This window comes from Coregonus clupeaformis, chromosome 27 (assembly GCF_020615455.1).
Source record: "Coregonus clupeaformis isolate EN_2021a chromosome 27, ASM2061545v1, whole genome shotgun sequence".
Classification (NCBI taxonomy): Eukaryota; Metazoa; Chordata; class Actinopteri; order Salmoniformes; family Salmonidae; genus Coregonus; species Coregonus clupeaformis.
In genome coordinates this window covers 20,995,707-21,012,481 of record NC_059218.1, presented here as the reverse complement: position 1 = coordinate 21,012,481, position 16,775 = coordinate 20,995,707, and the positions used below count along the sequence as shown (strand labels likewise).

The window sequence follows — 16,775 nt, the reverse complement described above, 5'->3', positions numbered from 1 at the left end:
GTTTAAAACACTTTTTTGGTTACTAAATTATTCCATATGTGTTATTTCATATTTTTGATGTCTTCACTATTATTCATATTTAAAATAAAGAAAAACCCTTGAATGAGTAGGTGTGTCCAAACTTTTAACTGGTACTGTATTTCTACAGCTCAGCTATTCATGCGCCAAAACTCAGGTATTTTTCGTCCTATAGCTTGTTCTCCATCTTCTTTTTAAATAGTAAACCATGTTTTCAGCACTTATGTCCATGACTGATCAACATTTATTTTCCCATGCTATCTCTTGTCTCTCTACAGCACACATCCTATTTTGTTGCCTTACAACCTGGAATTAAACATGCCTACCACTTTGAAGATGTAAAATATTTTTTATTGTGAAACAAACAAGAAATATGACAAAAAACAGAACTTGAGCGTGCATAACTATTCATCTCCCCAAAGTCAATTCTTTGTAGAGCCACCTTTTGCAGCAATTACAGCTGCAAGTCTCTTGGGGTATGTGTCTATAAGCTTGGCACATCTAGCCACTGGGATTTTTGCCCATTCTTCAAGGCAAAACTGCTCCAGCTCCTTCAAGTTGGATGGGTTCCGCTGGTGTACAGCAATCTTTAAGTCATACCACAGATTCTCAATTGGATTGAGGTCTGGGCTTTGACTAGGCCATTCCAAAACATTTAAATGTTTCCCCTTAAACCACTTGAGTGTTGCTTTAGCAGTATGCTTAGGGTTATTGTCCTGCTGGAAGGTGAACCTCCTTCCCAGTCTCAAATCTCGGGAAAATTGAAACAGGTTTCCCTCAAGAATTTCCCTGTATTTAGCGCCATCCATCATTCCTTCAATTCTGACCAATTTCCCAGTCCCTGCCGATGATAAATATCCCCACAGCATGATGCTGCCACAACCATGCTTCACTGTGGGGATGGTGTTCTCGGGGTGATGAGAGGTGTTGGGTTTGTGCCAGGCGTTTTCCTTGATGGCCAAAAAGCTCAATTTTAGTCTAATCTGACCAGAGTACCTTCTTCCATATGTTTGGGGATTCTCCCACATGCTTTTTGGCGAACACCAAACGTGTTTGCTTATTTTTTCTTTAAGCAATGGCTTTTTTCTGGCCACTTTTCCGTAAAGTCCAGCTCTGTGGAGTGTATGGCTTAAAGTGGTCCTATGGACAGATACTCTCATCTCCGCTGTGGAGCTTTGCAGCTCCTTCAGGGTTATCTTTGGTCTCTTTGTTGCCTCTCTGATTAATGCCCTCCTTGCCTGGTCCGTGAGTTTTGGTGGGCGGCCCTCTCTTGGCAGGTTTGTTGTGGTGCCATATTCTTTCAATTTTTTATTAATGGATTTAATGGTGCTCCGTGGGATGTTCAAAGTTTCAGGTATTTTTGTATAACCCAACCCTGATCTGTACAGTCGTGGTCAAAAGTTTTGAGAATGACACAAATACTAATTTTCACAAAGTCTGCTGCCTCAGTTTTGATGATGGCAATTTGCATATACTCCAGAATGTCATAAAGAGTGATCAGATGAATTGCAATTAATTGCAAAGTCCCTCTTTGCATTAAAATGAACTTAATCCCCCAAAAAACATTTCCACTGCATTTCAGCCCTGCCACAAAAGGACCAGCTGCCATCATGTCAGTGATTCTCTCGTTAACACAGGTGAGAGTGTCGACAAGGACAAGGCTGGAGATCACTCTGTCATGCTGATTGAGTTAGAATAACAGACTGGAAGCTTTAAAAGGAGGGTGGTGCTTGAAATCATTGTTCTTCCTCTGTTAACCATGGTTACCTGCAAGGAAACACGTGCCGTCATCATTGCTTTGCACAAAAAGGGCTTCACAGGCAAGGATATTGCTGCTTGTAAGATTGCACCTAAATCAACCATTTATCGGATCCTCAAGAACTTCAAGGAGAGAGGTTCAATTGTTGTGAAGAAGGCGTCAGGGCGCCCAAGGAAGTCCAGCAAGTGCCAGGACCGTCTCCTAAAGTTGATTCAGCTGCGGGATCGGGGCACCACCAGTGCAGAGCTTGCTCAGGAATGGCAGCAGGCAGGTGTGAGTGCATCTGCACACACAGTGAGGCGAAGACTTTTGGAGGATGGCCTGGTGTCAAGAAGGGCAGCAAAGAAGCCACTTCTCTCCAGGAAAAACATCAGGGACAGACATTCTGCAAAAGGTACAGGGATTGGACTGCTGAGGACTGGGGTAAAGTCATTTTCTCTGATGAATCCCCTTTCCGATTGTTTGGGGCATCCGGAAAAAAGCTTGGTCGGGAGAAGACAAGGTGAGCGCTACCATCAGTCCTGTGTCATGCCAACAGTAAAGCATCCTGAGACCATTCATGTGTGGGGTTGCTTCTCAGCCAAGGGAGTGGGCTCACTCACATTTTTGCCTAAGAACACAGCCATGAATAAAGAATGGTACCAACACATCCTCCGAGAGCAACTTTTCCCAACCATCCAAGAACAGTTTGGTGACGACAAATGCCTTTTCTAGCATGATGGAGCACCTTGCCATAAGGCAAAAGTGATAAGTAAGTGGCTCGGGGAACAAAACTTTGAAATGTTGGGTCCATGGCCAGTAAACTCCCCAGACCTTAATCCCATTGAGAACTTGTGGTCGATCCTCAAGAGGCGGGTGGACAAACAAAAACCCACAAATTCTGACATACTCCAAGCATTTATTATGCAAGAATGGGCTGCCATCAGTCGGGATGTGGCCCAGAAGTTAATTGACAGCATGCCAGGGCGGATTGCAGAGGTCTTGAAAAAGAAGGGTCAACACTGCAAACATTGACTCTTTGCATAAACTTAATGTAATTGTCAATAAAAGCATTTGACACTAATGGAATGCTTGTAATTATACTTCAGTATACCATAGTAACATTTGACAAAAATATCTCATAACTGAAGCAGCAAACTTTGTGAAGACCAATACTTCTCCACAACTTTGTCCCTGACCTGTTTGGAGAGCTCCTTGGTCTTCATGGTGCCACTTGCTTGGTGGTGCCCCTTGCTTAGTGGTGTTGCAGACTCTGTGGCCTTTCAGAACAGGTGTAGATATACTGAGATCATGTGACACTTAGATTGCACACAGGTGGACTTTTTTAAAACTAATTATGTGACTTCTGAAGGTAATTGGTTGCACCAGATCTTATTTAGGGGCTTCATAGCAAAGGGGGTGAATACATATGCACGCACCACTTTTCCGTTATTTATTTTGTATAATTCTTTGAAACAAGTTATTTATTTTATTTCATTTCACCAATTTGGACTATTTTGAGTATGTCCATTACATGAAATCCAAATAAAAATCAATTTAAATTACAGGTTGTAATGCAACAAAATAGGAAAAACGCCAAGGGGGATGAATACCTTTGCAAGGCACTGTACTTATACAGAGCAATATGTTTGGAACATCAAATTGAAATAAAATCGCAGTATCGAATCGCAATACATATAGAATCGTGAGAATCGCAATACGTATCGTATTGGCACCTAAGTATCGCGATAATATCGTATCGTGAGGACCCTGGCAATTCCCAGCCCTAAGATTGGTCTTATGTGGGCACCTATACACAAAGCTGTTGGGAAATGTACCCAATGCCAATGTGAAAACGGCTTAAGAACAATCCCACTTCTTATTAATAGTATATTAGAGCCACTAAACTGTTGTCTCCTCCTCCTCAGCTCTCTACTGGCCTCTGGTGGCCTGGGCAGTCAGGGCAAGACCCCACCCCACTCCCCCTCCTACAGCGGCTCCTGCAGTCCCATCAGGTAAGAGCTGATCACGCTCTTACTGGAAAGGGATTCACTTCTTTTCAGTGTTCAGACATATTAAAACCATAACATGCTAATACCAGTTATCTCACTCTGGCTGCTGGGTGAGTCAGTGTTTATTGTGCACTGGAAGCCCAGGCCAATGATACCCTTCTAGAGTAGGGGGATTAGTTTGTAAGGCTTGATTTACATTTACATTTTAGTAATTTAGCAGACCATAGCGACTTACAGTTAGTGAGTGCATACATTTTCATACTGGCCCCCCGTGGGAAACGAACCCACAACCCTGGCGTTGCAAGCGCCATGCTCTACCAACTGAGCTACAGGGGACTACAAAGATGACAAAAATATGTTAGGTCAGTAGTAGTGATGGGTAGGGCTGTTACGGTGACCATATTACCACCACACCAGCGATCACGAGTCATGACGGCAGTCAAATTCCACATAACCGTTTAGTCACGTAACTAGGCTTCTCCAAGCTCTGATGCTGCTTATGGTCATTAGTAGCCTACCAATCTTGCTAACTGACTGGTACTCAGCACTCTATTGTCCCTCTAATCACTCTGACATCAATGCAAATGTAGTCTAATCAAACACTTCATGAGAGCCCATGATCTCATGTTGCACACAATTTCTATAGGCTATGCAATTGTGTGAGAAAACCGAGTTTTGATGGCCTCTATTAAAAAGAGCAGGATCCCATCAGCTTTCTATAGGCTAGGCCTACTATATTTATTTCTCAACTTTCCTAATATTAAGCACAATGCTTGTCTTTACAAAAGGAGTATAGCCTACCTGGCTGGCATAAAAATGAATCACGGGAAAAGCGTCCTCCATTCGCTATTTAAGTGCATGTATTTTTTTCCCCTGCCCCTGTTTCGAGACAAGTGCATGATAATGGTCCATTCTAAATTTTCACACATATATTATTTAGTATATGTAAAGACACGATTAAATCAAGAATAGTCTGATGGGTGACAATATTAGCCTATCACTTGTGAATTATATATTATCACTTGTGAATGATGCCCAGCTTGTGTGCAGTAAGGCAAGAAACAGCCCTTGCCTTTTTTTGTGACTTTTTCTAATCATAGTCGCACACCTCATGTAGCCTAGCCCATAGGCCTATATGTTTTGATAAGGTTTGTATCACAACTATAGTGGCCCAATAACTTGTTAAAATTAAGTACATTGATCCGCTTTACAACCGGTGTAGAGCGTAACTGGCATACATAGGCAGCGTGTGAGTTTCAAGTTTAGGGAAGGTCATCTTCACCATAAAAATGCACCTTTATAATACAGCATTACATAATCATTGTAATCACATTTGCGGTCACTTTTGAGAATGGTGTTTTCTCGCTAATTGATTGCATTTTGGAACATTCGTGCTTATAGCCTACTGCCGTGTGCGCATTGCTGCGCTTATAATGTGAAGAAATAGCCTAATAGTTTATCAACATTTTAAGCTAAACGTTCTGATCTGTTGCATCAGCCTCATTGCTTTTAAAAGTTTTTGTTGATGCTATTGGTTGTATTAATTTGGGATCTATCGCGTCCCACAACTGTCCCAGACTATGTTTGGAATATTTATTTCTCGCACAGAAAGACAAGTTGACCAATAGAATAGGACAACTTTTGTACTATGGGGGGATAGTAGATTCACATAAGCTAGTGCTTTTGCTGTTTGTTAGGCCTACTCATCTTGTTGGCTGACGAAAAGTAAATGTGGACAGTTCTTCCAACATCTTTAATATTTGCCTCGGAATTCGATAAGGACGCGAGCAGTTGCGTTCCCGATGTGTCTGTCTTCACTTGTAGCCTGTGAGAAGGCCCCGATCACGTGACATGCATTGGCTAATAAGAATTGAGATATCTGAGAGAGCCATGTGAGTGAGAGGTGCTTCGGAGCACGAAGCCGGGAGAATGGAATTATAATTATTACGTTCAGCCCAAGGGCACAATGGCAACCGGCCGCAAAAGGCATGGACTTTTTTAGGGGGCATTAAGGCCACACAAAGGGGATGCCGCCGGGAAATTCAAGGCATTAACAAATTGTGAATGAGAGACTGATGAAGTGTGTGCAGCCTGTGCAAAAAACAAAGCAGAGCTCATGCCTTTCATGCAACTTTTTTCAAATAATCAGTAGAGTCGCATCATGCAGCCTTAGAATGTATTAAAAATCTAAACATACTGTATAGCCCAACGTTTGTATCAAGTTGCATTTATAACTCTAAATGAAGCATATAGGAGGACCTGTTTCTTTGTTAACCGCTCAACACAGAATAGCCGCATGTGCGCACTCCCTCAAATCGTTTGGAGAAAATATCCTTTATATTTTATTCAGCTAAGTTCAATTGTATTCTTCATACTATAAAATAATGCCACGGAATTCTAAGCAACTCTTGTCGGCTAAATGAATTAGTGTAGCCCACAGCCATATGGCATAGCCAGATCAGGGCCTAACATAAGGACAACTCAGAGTATGCTATTTTGTTCTTCTGAAATATATAACATTTTCTTCATATCATGTTTCTTTAGACCTGTCTAAAATAATGGATTTATTGTGATGGTGTGGGCTATATTAAATTGATTTATTAGACTTTTTAAAATGTAGATGTTCCAAAGGTCTGCATCTGTGGCATGTAGGCTATGCGTGGAAGCCAGGAGATGCTAAATGTGTTTATGTTAATTAACGGTCCATTATTTGCTTGACAATCACCGGCTGACAAAATGTAATGACCGCCACAGCCCTAGTGATGGGGGGGGGGGAATCGATAGTTATATATCAATATTATTTTGGATGATATTATATAGATACTTTGACTTCAAATATCGATTTGGAGGAATCGATTTTGCTAGATAGCTTTAGCTAGCGCTAGTTGGCTCTTGTTATTTTTCATCCTATAGCTTGTTCTCCATTTTCTTTTAAAATAGTGAGCCAATACGTTTTCAGCACTTTTATTTCCATGACTGATCAAAACTCATTTTCTCTTGGCTCTCTCTTCTCTCTGCAGCAGTGAGCAATATTTTTGGAACATCAAATAGAAAGAAAATTGCATGATCGAATTGGAATACATATAGAATTGTGATAATTGTGAGAATCACAATACACATCGTATCAGCACCTAAGTGTCGTGATAATATTAAAACCGTATCGTGAGGTCCCTGGCAATTCCCAGCCCTATTCAGTAGGTCAATCTGATCATCATCTCCCCTCTCTACCAAAGCAATCCTTAATCAAGGGCTCACAATGCTCTCTCGTTCTCTCTCTCACTCTCTCTTTCTCTCTCTCTCTCTCACTATTACATAGATGTTTTGTCTGTTACTATTCTCTCAGTATTTTTGCTGTTTCACTCTCTTTGTTAATGTATTGATCAGACAGGGAATGGTTAAACGTAGCTAACTCCCGCTTTCTCTCTTCTTTCAGTCGGCCAAGTGAGTTCTCTGGCAGTAACTGTGGTAACTATGGTAACTACGGTCAGTCGGTGCCCATTCCTGTTCCCACTCAGGTCCACAACTACCAGCGCATGGAGCAGAACCTTCATTCCCTCAGCCATGACGGCTCCCCACAGTCAGTATATACATACACTGAGTGTACAAAACATTTAAGGACACCTTCCTAATATTGAGTTGCACACCCCCCCCTTTTGCCCTCAGAACAGCCTCAATTCGTCAGGGCATGGACTCTACAAGGTGTCGAAAGCGTTCCACAGGGATGCTGGCCCATGTTGATTCCAATGCTTCCCACAGTTGTGTCAAGTTGGCTGGATGTCCTTTGGGTGGTGGACCATTTCTGATACACACTGAAACTGTTGAACGTGAAAAACCCAGCAGCGTTGCAGTTCTTGACACAAACCCGTGCGCCTGGTACCTACTGCCATACCCCGTTCAAAGGCACTTAAATCTTTTGTCTTGCCCATTCACCCTCTGAATGGCACACATACACAATCCATGTCTCATTTGTCTCAATGCTTAAAAATAATTATTTAACCTGTTGCCTCCCCTTCATCTACACTGATTGAAGTGGATTTAACAAGTCACATCAATAAGGGATCATAGCCTTCACCTGGATTCACCTAGTCAGTCTATGTCTTGGAAAGAGCAGGTGTCCTTAATGTTTTGTACACTCCGTATACATATGCATGCATTACTTACTTACACACAAGCTTATATAAACATGCAGTCTCTTCTGTGGCACAGTAGTAACATTGCTAGCTTGGAGATAACAGGGAATATTGTCTTATTTTGTGACGACTATGTTCCTCCCCCCGCCACAGGCTGTCTACCCCGGTGCGCCGGTGCAGCAGCAATAGTTCCCTGGGATTCGGAAGGACTGGCCCATCGCCGCCTTACCCAGGAGGCCACGGGTCCTTGGCTGGCCCCCGCAGGCTGTCTGTAGGAGGGGCCAGACCCTTCCAGCTCTCTCCTCAAGGTATGTCTGCCAGAGTGCATTGATGTGTCATAAAATGTCCCCTCTCTTCTTTCTCTCCTCTCATTCTTCTTCTTTCTCATCCCCCTCTCTCGTCTCCCTCTGTATCTGAAGTGGGCACCATCCCTGAGCTGCCAGGACAGGCATGCCCGTTGGGCACGGGCAGCGGGGGGTCGCGGGGCGGAGGTGAGAATCCGGAATTCCCCTCCCTCCTTCCCTGTCCGTCCCGCCAACTTTTGGGCTGACTGTTTTAGTGTTTTGTTAGTGGTGGAAATGGTTAACCTGGCCAGGGGCATTGGGGAGTTGCTCTGTGGTAGCCCAAGGCTATTCACTTCCTGTTGGCTTGATCAGTGGGGTTTAAACCTGACTTAAAGCAACCATCACCTTTAGATGTTTTACTTCCATGTGTCTTTCCTTCAGCTGTATAGTTAGTAACTCATCTTTATAATGTAAAGATGACATTGTGCTGGACTTTTCCTCTGTTGTCCATGTTATGACCCACCCTCTAACTTCTAACCCCTGTCCCTTTCCAGCTCTCCAATTCCCCGACACGCGGCCTCCCCCTCAGCAGAAGCAAGGCCTGGGCACCCAGCTCCACAGTGCCCCCTGTCTTCTGGAGGCCACTAGCGGTGGCGGCAGGCAGAAAATCAGGAAGCAGCACTCGGACCCCGTGGTGGCTAACCTTCAGGCAGGCATGATGGCTATGCGGCCCCTGCACTCCTCCCCCAGGCTGAGTGAACTCATGCAGCGCAGCCCCCTCTCCACCATCCTTGGATCCCCCTCTAGAGTGAGTTCATGTTTTGGACACAGCTAGTACAATACCTATGCCTGTGTTTTAGAGGAAACTGAACTATTCAGCAATTGTACTATGGCTTTAAACAATCAATCCCACTGTCTATAGTCTCTAGACTCTACTTTGCATCTGACACTGATATCCTGTCCACAGGCCATACCACCCTTTGAGTTCCCAAAACCTCCCAGCTCCCCCAACCTGGTGACTTTCCTGGCCCAGCAGGGTCTGGTTCTGGCCCCGCCCGGCAGCAGGACTGCCTCAAACCACAAGGACCCAGGACAGCAGCCTACTGGCCAGCTTGGTCAATACAGCCAGAGGACTACAGAGGACAACAAGGGCTTCGGCAGGTCTCAGAGTGCAGGTCGTCTGTCTGACATGCTGCTGATGGCTGCGTTTGGAGGGCCGCTGGGGGAGCACGGCAGCAGTGAGAACCTCAGCTCTGACAGAGAAGCCATAGACATCACAGGTGGGCATAGTGGACCTGTTCACCAAGTTTTACCCTTCAGTAAATGTCTACCTGAATGACTAAAGCATAAAGAGCTGTTATGTTCACCAATCGAAGTTGACTAGATAGTCAATATTGCAGTGACTGACTGACTCGACTTTTTTTCCCTTTATATGGATGTGGGTCACTCAGTATAGATCTGTTTGGGGGTTAGGAGTTGGAGCTTCAAGGTCAGCAGAGCTGTGCATATTTCATCACTTATTTTTTAGACTGGGGTCACAGTATCAATTAGGTAAAGTGCCACAGGAGTCAATTCCAACACAAAAACGTTTTAATGGGTGACTGAGCTTCCTGATTTGGCCTCGTTTTGAAGATTGTTCATTAAGAAATGCTAGCTGCCATGACTGAAGCCAAACGAGAGTTGTCTTGGGGGTGTGGTTTGATGTGGGTGTGTTATGTTCGAATATCGTATCCTGGCAGGTACTGTTGTTTGTCCCTACTGAATCACCCTAGCAACAACATAGCCAGCCACTTCCTCAAGAAAAAAAACGTGCATGGAAAAACTAGTCGGTGCCCTGAATAAAGTCTATCGTGTAGGGAAAGGACTGATTTCTGAGAAAACAATAACATGTCTACAACTTATGCAAGCTGCCAAACTATCTTAAATAAAGCAAAATCAATTGCTAGCTAGCTAAGTTACAACTTGTGTGTTTGTCAATGAAGCTAGCAAGTACGGTAGTAGCTAGCAGACATATTGAGCAGCCAGGCCACAATCGGTTTATCAAGTCACTGGCAAGTGGCGACGTGTGTGCTTCGGTGCCGTTTTGTTTTTTACAACTTTCTCACTACCTATTACCAGAGTGTGCGTCTGTTTGACAGTGTTGCATAGAGAATCATGTTACAAAACAGGTCGCGGGGGGACACAAGATGTTCGCAAATGGGTTTTGGAATATTGACAAGTTGCGGTTGGATACAAATGCGCTCTGATCATCTCAATTCTAATTTTGCCCCAATAAGTGGCAGACTCGAGGGATTGACACTATCAAACATCAGCAAGTGACCACTCCATGAAGGGCTTAGGGCCAAGGGTTATTTCAACATAACATTGGTGAGGTGTTGTCTTATGTAAACAAGCCTGAGGCGCCGTGTAATGGGCAAGTCTGTCTCACTGTCTGGAGGTTCTGTCTGCTATGATTGGATAGAGCACGCACAGCTGATAGAGCGCAATCAGCACAGCTGCTTATCTTGTGTTACTGGGCAAATGGACATGATCGTAATCCATACCCAACCCTCCAGTAAGTCGTGACGAACTCACTTAAAAAACTCAGTTTTGGACGAGACTGACTTTATGACCAAAATTATCCTATTTACACTTTGTAGTAAATTTGGACACTATTTTGAATTAATGTTTCTGATTCATATCGATGCCACATAGGCCGTTTAAAACCAGAGAAGTTGGTTCTAAGGTGCTGAGGACTATTGTATTTTTGTAATAATATATTTGTAAATATTATGTAAATAATATATTATGTAAATATATATTTGTAATAATGTATTACTGATTGGGTGGACCTGGCAGGGCCTGGCTCCCCAGTGGGTGGGCCTGTGTCCACACAGGCCACCCCAAGGCTACTCCCCAGCTCTAATGGAACATTCCTTTTTTCTATAGAAACTGAAATGTGTTTCTACAGCTCACGTGGGTGCGTAGTGAAACATGATGTTTTGAATATCCCTGTTGTAGGTTTTAAATGGGGATGGTAAAGGTTGTACGTCTACTGCTCTGATGACAATATGGGCAAACAGGATGTTTAAAGCAGTAACACTCTAACTACCAGGGTAAATGACTACTTGCTCCACTGTATGTAGCTAGATCATTACCATGATTCATCCTCCCTGTGTTTTGTCTGATGAGTGCTGTGTCTCTGTCCTCAGCGCCCTCTGGTGGTGGAGCCATGGCTGCAGGCTCAGTCCGCCCAGCCCAGGTGGTGTTCACTGTGGGCTCCCCACCCAGCGGCAGCATCCCGCCACAGCCCTCCAGGACCAGACAGTTCTCAGGTGAGATGATTTGATTGTCATTGCTCCACACAGCATCCAAATACAATATAGAGTTCTAGGGATGCTGATCTTAGTGGCAATAAATGCACAATACACTACTCTATGTCAGTTAAATGACTGTCAGTCATGACTAAGTGCCATCAAGGGCCTGTTCTGAGGTACTTTCCATGCTCTAACCCCTTCTTTCTATAGCAAGCTCCTCCAGCTCCATAAGCCCAGTGGGGTCCTTCACCAGCCGATTTCAGACAGGCACCTATCTGGACGGCTTCGAGGGTCCTTCCAGACCACGTTACAGCTTCACAGACCCAATCACAGCCAACATGGGGGGACCTGTTAGCTTCCTGGCCCCTGAGCTGCCAGAGGAGACACTGATGGAGGTGAGAGGAGGAGTAGGGGTTGGGATGTGGGGTTGCTGTTTCTGTTTCTCTGAGTTTGTCTCTGCATGATTTTTCTGTCTGTTCATCTCTGTCTCTGTTTTGAAGAACGCCAATCTGCCTGTAGGCTATATTTTATGACGTTCAATGTGTGTGACTTTGTCTCTCTCTCTCTCTCCCTCTGTCTGTCTGAGTGCAGCAGGAGCACACAGATACCCTGAGGAGCCTGCGCTTCACCCTGGACTTTGCCCGCTGTCTGATGGAGGTGGCAGGGGTCAGGGGGACTGGGGCTGGGTCGGGGCAGGGGGACACCTCCCCACCCTCCCTCCTGCAGGAGCAGAGCCTAGTGGCTGACCAGATCAGCTCCCTCAGCCGGGAGTGGAGGTGAAAACTACCAGCTAATGAAGCTAAACCACTGTTACTGAAACTACTTTGTCTAGAGTCTTTCCTTTTCATGGAATATGAGATCTTTACAAATGGACGATAAAAGCAAGTCAGACTTGGTTACTGTTCACTTTGCGATTCAGAGACACTTTGCAATGACTGTAGCGTTAGCTACAAACCATGACTCTGATGTGTGTACGTGTGTGTGTCTCAGCTATGCGGAGCAGCTGGTGTTGTACATGAAGACTGCAGAGCTTCTGTCGTCTGCCTTGCACACAGCCATGGAGTGCATCAAACAGGGAAAACTGTACCCCTCTGCTACTGTCAAACAAGGTAAGAGCCAACAACCTTAGAACACGGCTGATTAAAAGCCAAAATTAAAAGCCAAAATGTCCAGAAGGATATAACATTACACTCAAATGGCAGATGTATCAGTAAAAAATGTCTTGAGCCCAACCCTGCTGTGGAGTAGGACTGCTCTATGTTTTTATTTCCAACGCGAACACGGCTCCACTCAGCCCTCTCCTCTGTGACTGTGTGTTTAGTGGTCAAGAGGCTGAACGAGCTGTACAAGTCCAGCGTGTCATTCTGCCGCTCCCTCAACGCAGGGCTGGAGCATTTCTTCTCCCGCAAGCACCGCCTCATGGACCACATCAATACCATCACCGCCGAGAGGCTGCTGTTTAGCCACACTGTTCAGATGGTGAGAGAGACACTGTGTTTAGCTCAACTGTTTCTGTCATCTCAGCATCTGGGGCCATATGTATCAAGCTTCTCTGAGTAGGAGTGCTTATCTAGGATCAGGTCCATGTAATCTTATTCATTGTAACCCAAAAGGCAAAACTGATCCCAAATCAGCACTCCTACTCTGAGACGCTTTATACGGCCCCTGATCTCTTCTTCGCCCTCTCTACTCGGCTTGTGGTTGACTCGTTGCACCATTTATACAGCTACATGTTTAAGATCACTGCATATAGCGTGTAGCTGTAATAAGGTGATATTTGAATAATAGCTCTTTGCTATTATTCAGCCATACTGCCAAATGGAATCCCATGCTGTATTCAAACCCATATACAAACCTGTATCATGCCAGTTTTCCTCTGACTTTTCCCACTACCTCATCTGCCCCCCCTCCTCCCCTCCCCAGGTGCAGGCTGCTGCTCTGGATGAAATGTTCCACCAGGGAGAGGAGTCGGTGCTGCGCTACCACAAGGCCCTGCTGCTGATGGAGGGCCTGTCCCTGCTCCTCACAGAGCAAAACGACATCCTCAGCGTCAGCAAGTGTGAGTCACCTCGGAACTTTCACCTCTGACTCACCACATCCATTTAGCCTGAACTGGAGTAGCATATATGTATTTTTTTATATTTTAGTCATTTCGCAGACTCTCTTATCCAGAGCGACTTACAGGAGCAATTAGGGTTAAGTGCCTTGCTCAAGGGCACATTGCCAGATTTTTTTCACCTTGTCGGCTCAGTGATTTCAACCAGCGACCTTTCGGATTCTGGCCCAACACTCTAACCACTAGGCTACCTGTATAGAACATGATTTTATTTCCATGACTACACAAATGTAATTGGACACTTTTGGCTGATATTTTTTACTGGTAGCTTAGTGAGTTGTCCCTTTGACATCATCAATCAATGAATAATACTACCTCTACTTTCTCTCTCTGCAGGTAAGGAATGCATTGAGCGTCGCCTCACAGCTCTACAGTCAGGGCTATGTGTTTGAGGACTCTGCTCAGCACCCGTGATGCTGCTATGCAATAATGTCACTCATTCTGGGCAGGCACCACCATGCCCATTCAACCTCCCAACCAATGCTGTATCTTCCCCCCACCCTGTAGTTTCCATGGAGATGTCAGCCGGTGGGGTGTGTGTTAAGAAGTGCCTGTAGTCTGGACTGGGTAGACTCTGGACTGGTGGTCTCTGTGTCTGCCCCACCACCAAGCGCACTTAGGTGAACTGATGTTGGAGATGAGGGGGAAACTACGCACTCCTCTGTGTGTCAGACAGGACCCCACTAAACGGACTGACTGTGTTAGCTATTCAGCTCTGTGCAGAGCCCCATACACACACAGCCTCTTACCGTCAGAAACGCTACCCTGACCAACACAGCCAAGCTGTCTGCAGGAGGATTCTACTGCAGTCAGTCACGCTCCATTTGATCCTGTCAGTAATTCAGCGCTAAGCAATCACAAATTAACCTTCACTCCTAAGACATGAGGTCTCACTATATAAGAAGCCACTCAGTGTAAAAATATAATATATATATTTTTTGTGTGTTTTTCAGGGAAACCAGATGAGTTTAAGAGCGTTATCCCAATTGCATGGCCTGTCACAGCCCACGGGCCTGTGTGTGTACATTTTGAGTTGTATGTAGAAAATATGTATTTTTCAGTTATTGACCTTGCCTAAAGTAAATTCCTGTGATAGAACCATATACAGAAGTTTTTTACTTTATTTATCCCTGTCTGACACTTTATTGATGCTACGTTTGCCATATTAAGAATGAGAATGTTGCCCTTTAGGGCTTTGGGCCCAGTAGGTAGGTTTTTGGACCATAGACAGGAGAATGTAGAAAGGATTGCTGTCTGTGCCACTGGGCCTTTGACAGGATATTCAATATGGACAGGAAATGGGCCTCGCTGAGTATTTCCCTTTGACCAGTGTTTGATATGGCAGCCATGTTGGAAGAACAGCTGGAACCACATACTCCCCATTCAGCTTACTAGTCAGAGTGCTTGAGGTGATTCATCATCTTATTATTATTTCCTAAAGTTGTTCTTAACCAGTAAAAGGCCAGGAATATCACTTTGTAGACAAATTAGACAAAGGAATATTGCCAAAATTGGAAAAGAAACCAATTGGCACTGATCTCTGACCAAACACATGAGATTTAGTTGAGCTTTATTTAATATTTTCCCATTCAAACCTCTTATGGAGTACAGCCATCACAATCAGTTTGAATGTAGGGCTGCTTGTAAAACTTGTTAGCAGTAGAGTTGCCGGACTGGACTACACCTGTCAATGATTACTGGTGTTATTGCACTGTGTTGAGGTTTATCAGTACTGTACATAATGAAGTGTGAGGGTGAGTTATAAGATGTACATGCTTGGAGAGCGTTTTAGTTTTGGAGTTATTTCTATGGTTTTTATTGTAGTTTTCGGCAGTTTTGTTTTAGGTTTATTCATTGTCAGATGTTGAAGTGTGATGGCTGTCTTAATCTTGACAGGGAAATGTCATAAGCTATTAGACTTTGAAAGGTGCCTTTGTGAAAAAAATAATTTAAAAAAGCTACACTAAAAAAGATTTTGGTTGTATTGAATAGACAAAATGAGGACTGATGCTTGTGTTGGATTTTGAAAAGCAGTCAAATGTATCGAATTGTAGTGGAGCGGTTGTTGAATTTATATTTGAGGTGGGTGGATGTTTCCCTAACCACAGCTTGTATCCCCAACAATAACCATTAGGGGATAGACAAAATATCTCACCGTGCAATGGACCAGTGGTTAGAGGCAACCTCTACCCACTCTAAGAAGCTTGTGTGTTTTGTGTATGCGTTTGTGTGAAACTTTGTGAAAGAGTGAATGGCTTTTATATTTCCTCACTACAGGGAACTAACAGAAACAAGAGCAGGGGAGCATTTTCCCCTGTGAAGATTGTCTGAATATTTTGGTTTGCCCATAGATGCTTTCTTGCCTTTTCCTTTCACCAGTCAGCAAAATGTTAAAAAAATTATCTTACTCTGAAATTCTGTTGCATAAGCATACAGCGTAAAGGTCTAGTTTATATTATACATCCCAGATTAATGATATCGTCATGTCTAGTGACCCATATGCCCATTTATAAAATGGGAAATGTTCAATGAGTGGCTGGTAGCAAGGCAATGGTAGTCCTTGGTTTTATTTATGCATGTTTCACTTTTTTGTTTTGTTTCTTACAACCAGTAGCCTAGCAGCCATCCTAATGTTGTGTAAGAATCTAAAGCAACATATGTTGTATAAATCACTCTGTAGAAGAACAACAACTTACAAGGCAGGTTGATTGAAAAGGCTCATGAAGTAAAAGCTTGATCTGCACTCCAGTGCTTACATGACACTTAATGGATATCACTGAAAACAAGGTTTTGCCAACTTAAGATGTTTGCAGTTTTGCTTTTATGCATTATATATGCAGTATACCTGAAAGTTTATTCCACACTGCTGATTTGCATATTTACCTTACTATTTCAGTATCACTTGTAAATAAGGATAGTAAATTAAGTTATTGCTCTGAATGTGTATATATTACAAAGCATGGACAGAATTTCCCCACCCATCCAAAGAAAAGTATTAGAAATACAAACGTTCCCTACTATCAATTCTAGACTGTTGTTGGAGCTATATCTCTGACTGTACATTTAAGCCTGTAAAAAAAAATAAAAAAATGATACACACTATTTCAATGTCTGTGTGTGATGTATCATTTCTGGTTTGAAAGGCGCTGCAGAAATAAAATTGTGAAAGGAATTCGGTTGT

General features: G+C 43.7%; 1 protein-coding gene across 3 annotated transcripts in view; it reads left to right on the top strand.

The window, feature by feature from the left end:
• The window catches only part of LOC121541619 (serine/threonine-protein kinase ULK1), a 62,171-nt gene extending 45,405 nt beyond the window's left edge, over positions 1-16,766 (top strand). For 2 of the 3 annotated variants that reach the window (XM_041850775.1, XM_041850774.1), the window contains exons 15-27: positions 3,685-3,771; positions 7,202-7,345; positions 8,052-8,206; positions 8,318-8,389; positions 8,737-8,990; positions 9,150-9,462; positions 11,374-11,496; positions 11,689-11,873; positions 12,070-12,254; positions 12,469-12,587; positions 12,800-12,957; positions 13,402-13,537; positions 13,931-16,766. In XM_041850775.1, coding sequence (XP_041706709.1) covers positions 3,685-3,771; positions 7,202-7,345; positions 8,052-8,206; positions 8,318-8,389; positions 8,737-8,990; positions 9,150-9,462; positions 11,374-11,496; positions 11,689-11,873; positions 12,070-12,254; positions 12,469-12,587; positions 12,800-12,957; positions 13,402-13,537; positions 13,931-13,986 — 1,987 coding nt within the window. In that variant the 3' untranslated portion in view covers positions 13,987-16,766. The remainder of the gene's footprint in view (positions 1-3,684; positions 3,772-7,201; positions 7,346-8,051; positions 8,207-8,317; positions 8,390-8,736; positions 8,991-9,149; positions 9,463-11,373; positions 11,497-11,688; positions 11,874-12,069; positions 12,255-12,468; positions 12,588-12,799; positions 12,958-13,401; positions 13,538-13,930) is intronic. The other variant, XM_041850776.1, reaches the window with a different exon arrangement.
• The last annotated feature ends 9 nt before the right edge of the window (positions 16,767-16,775 follow it).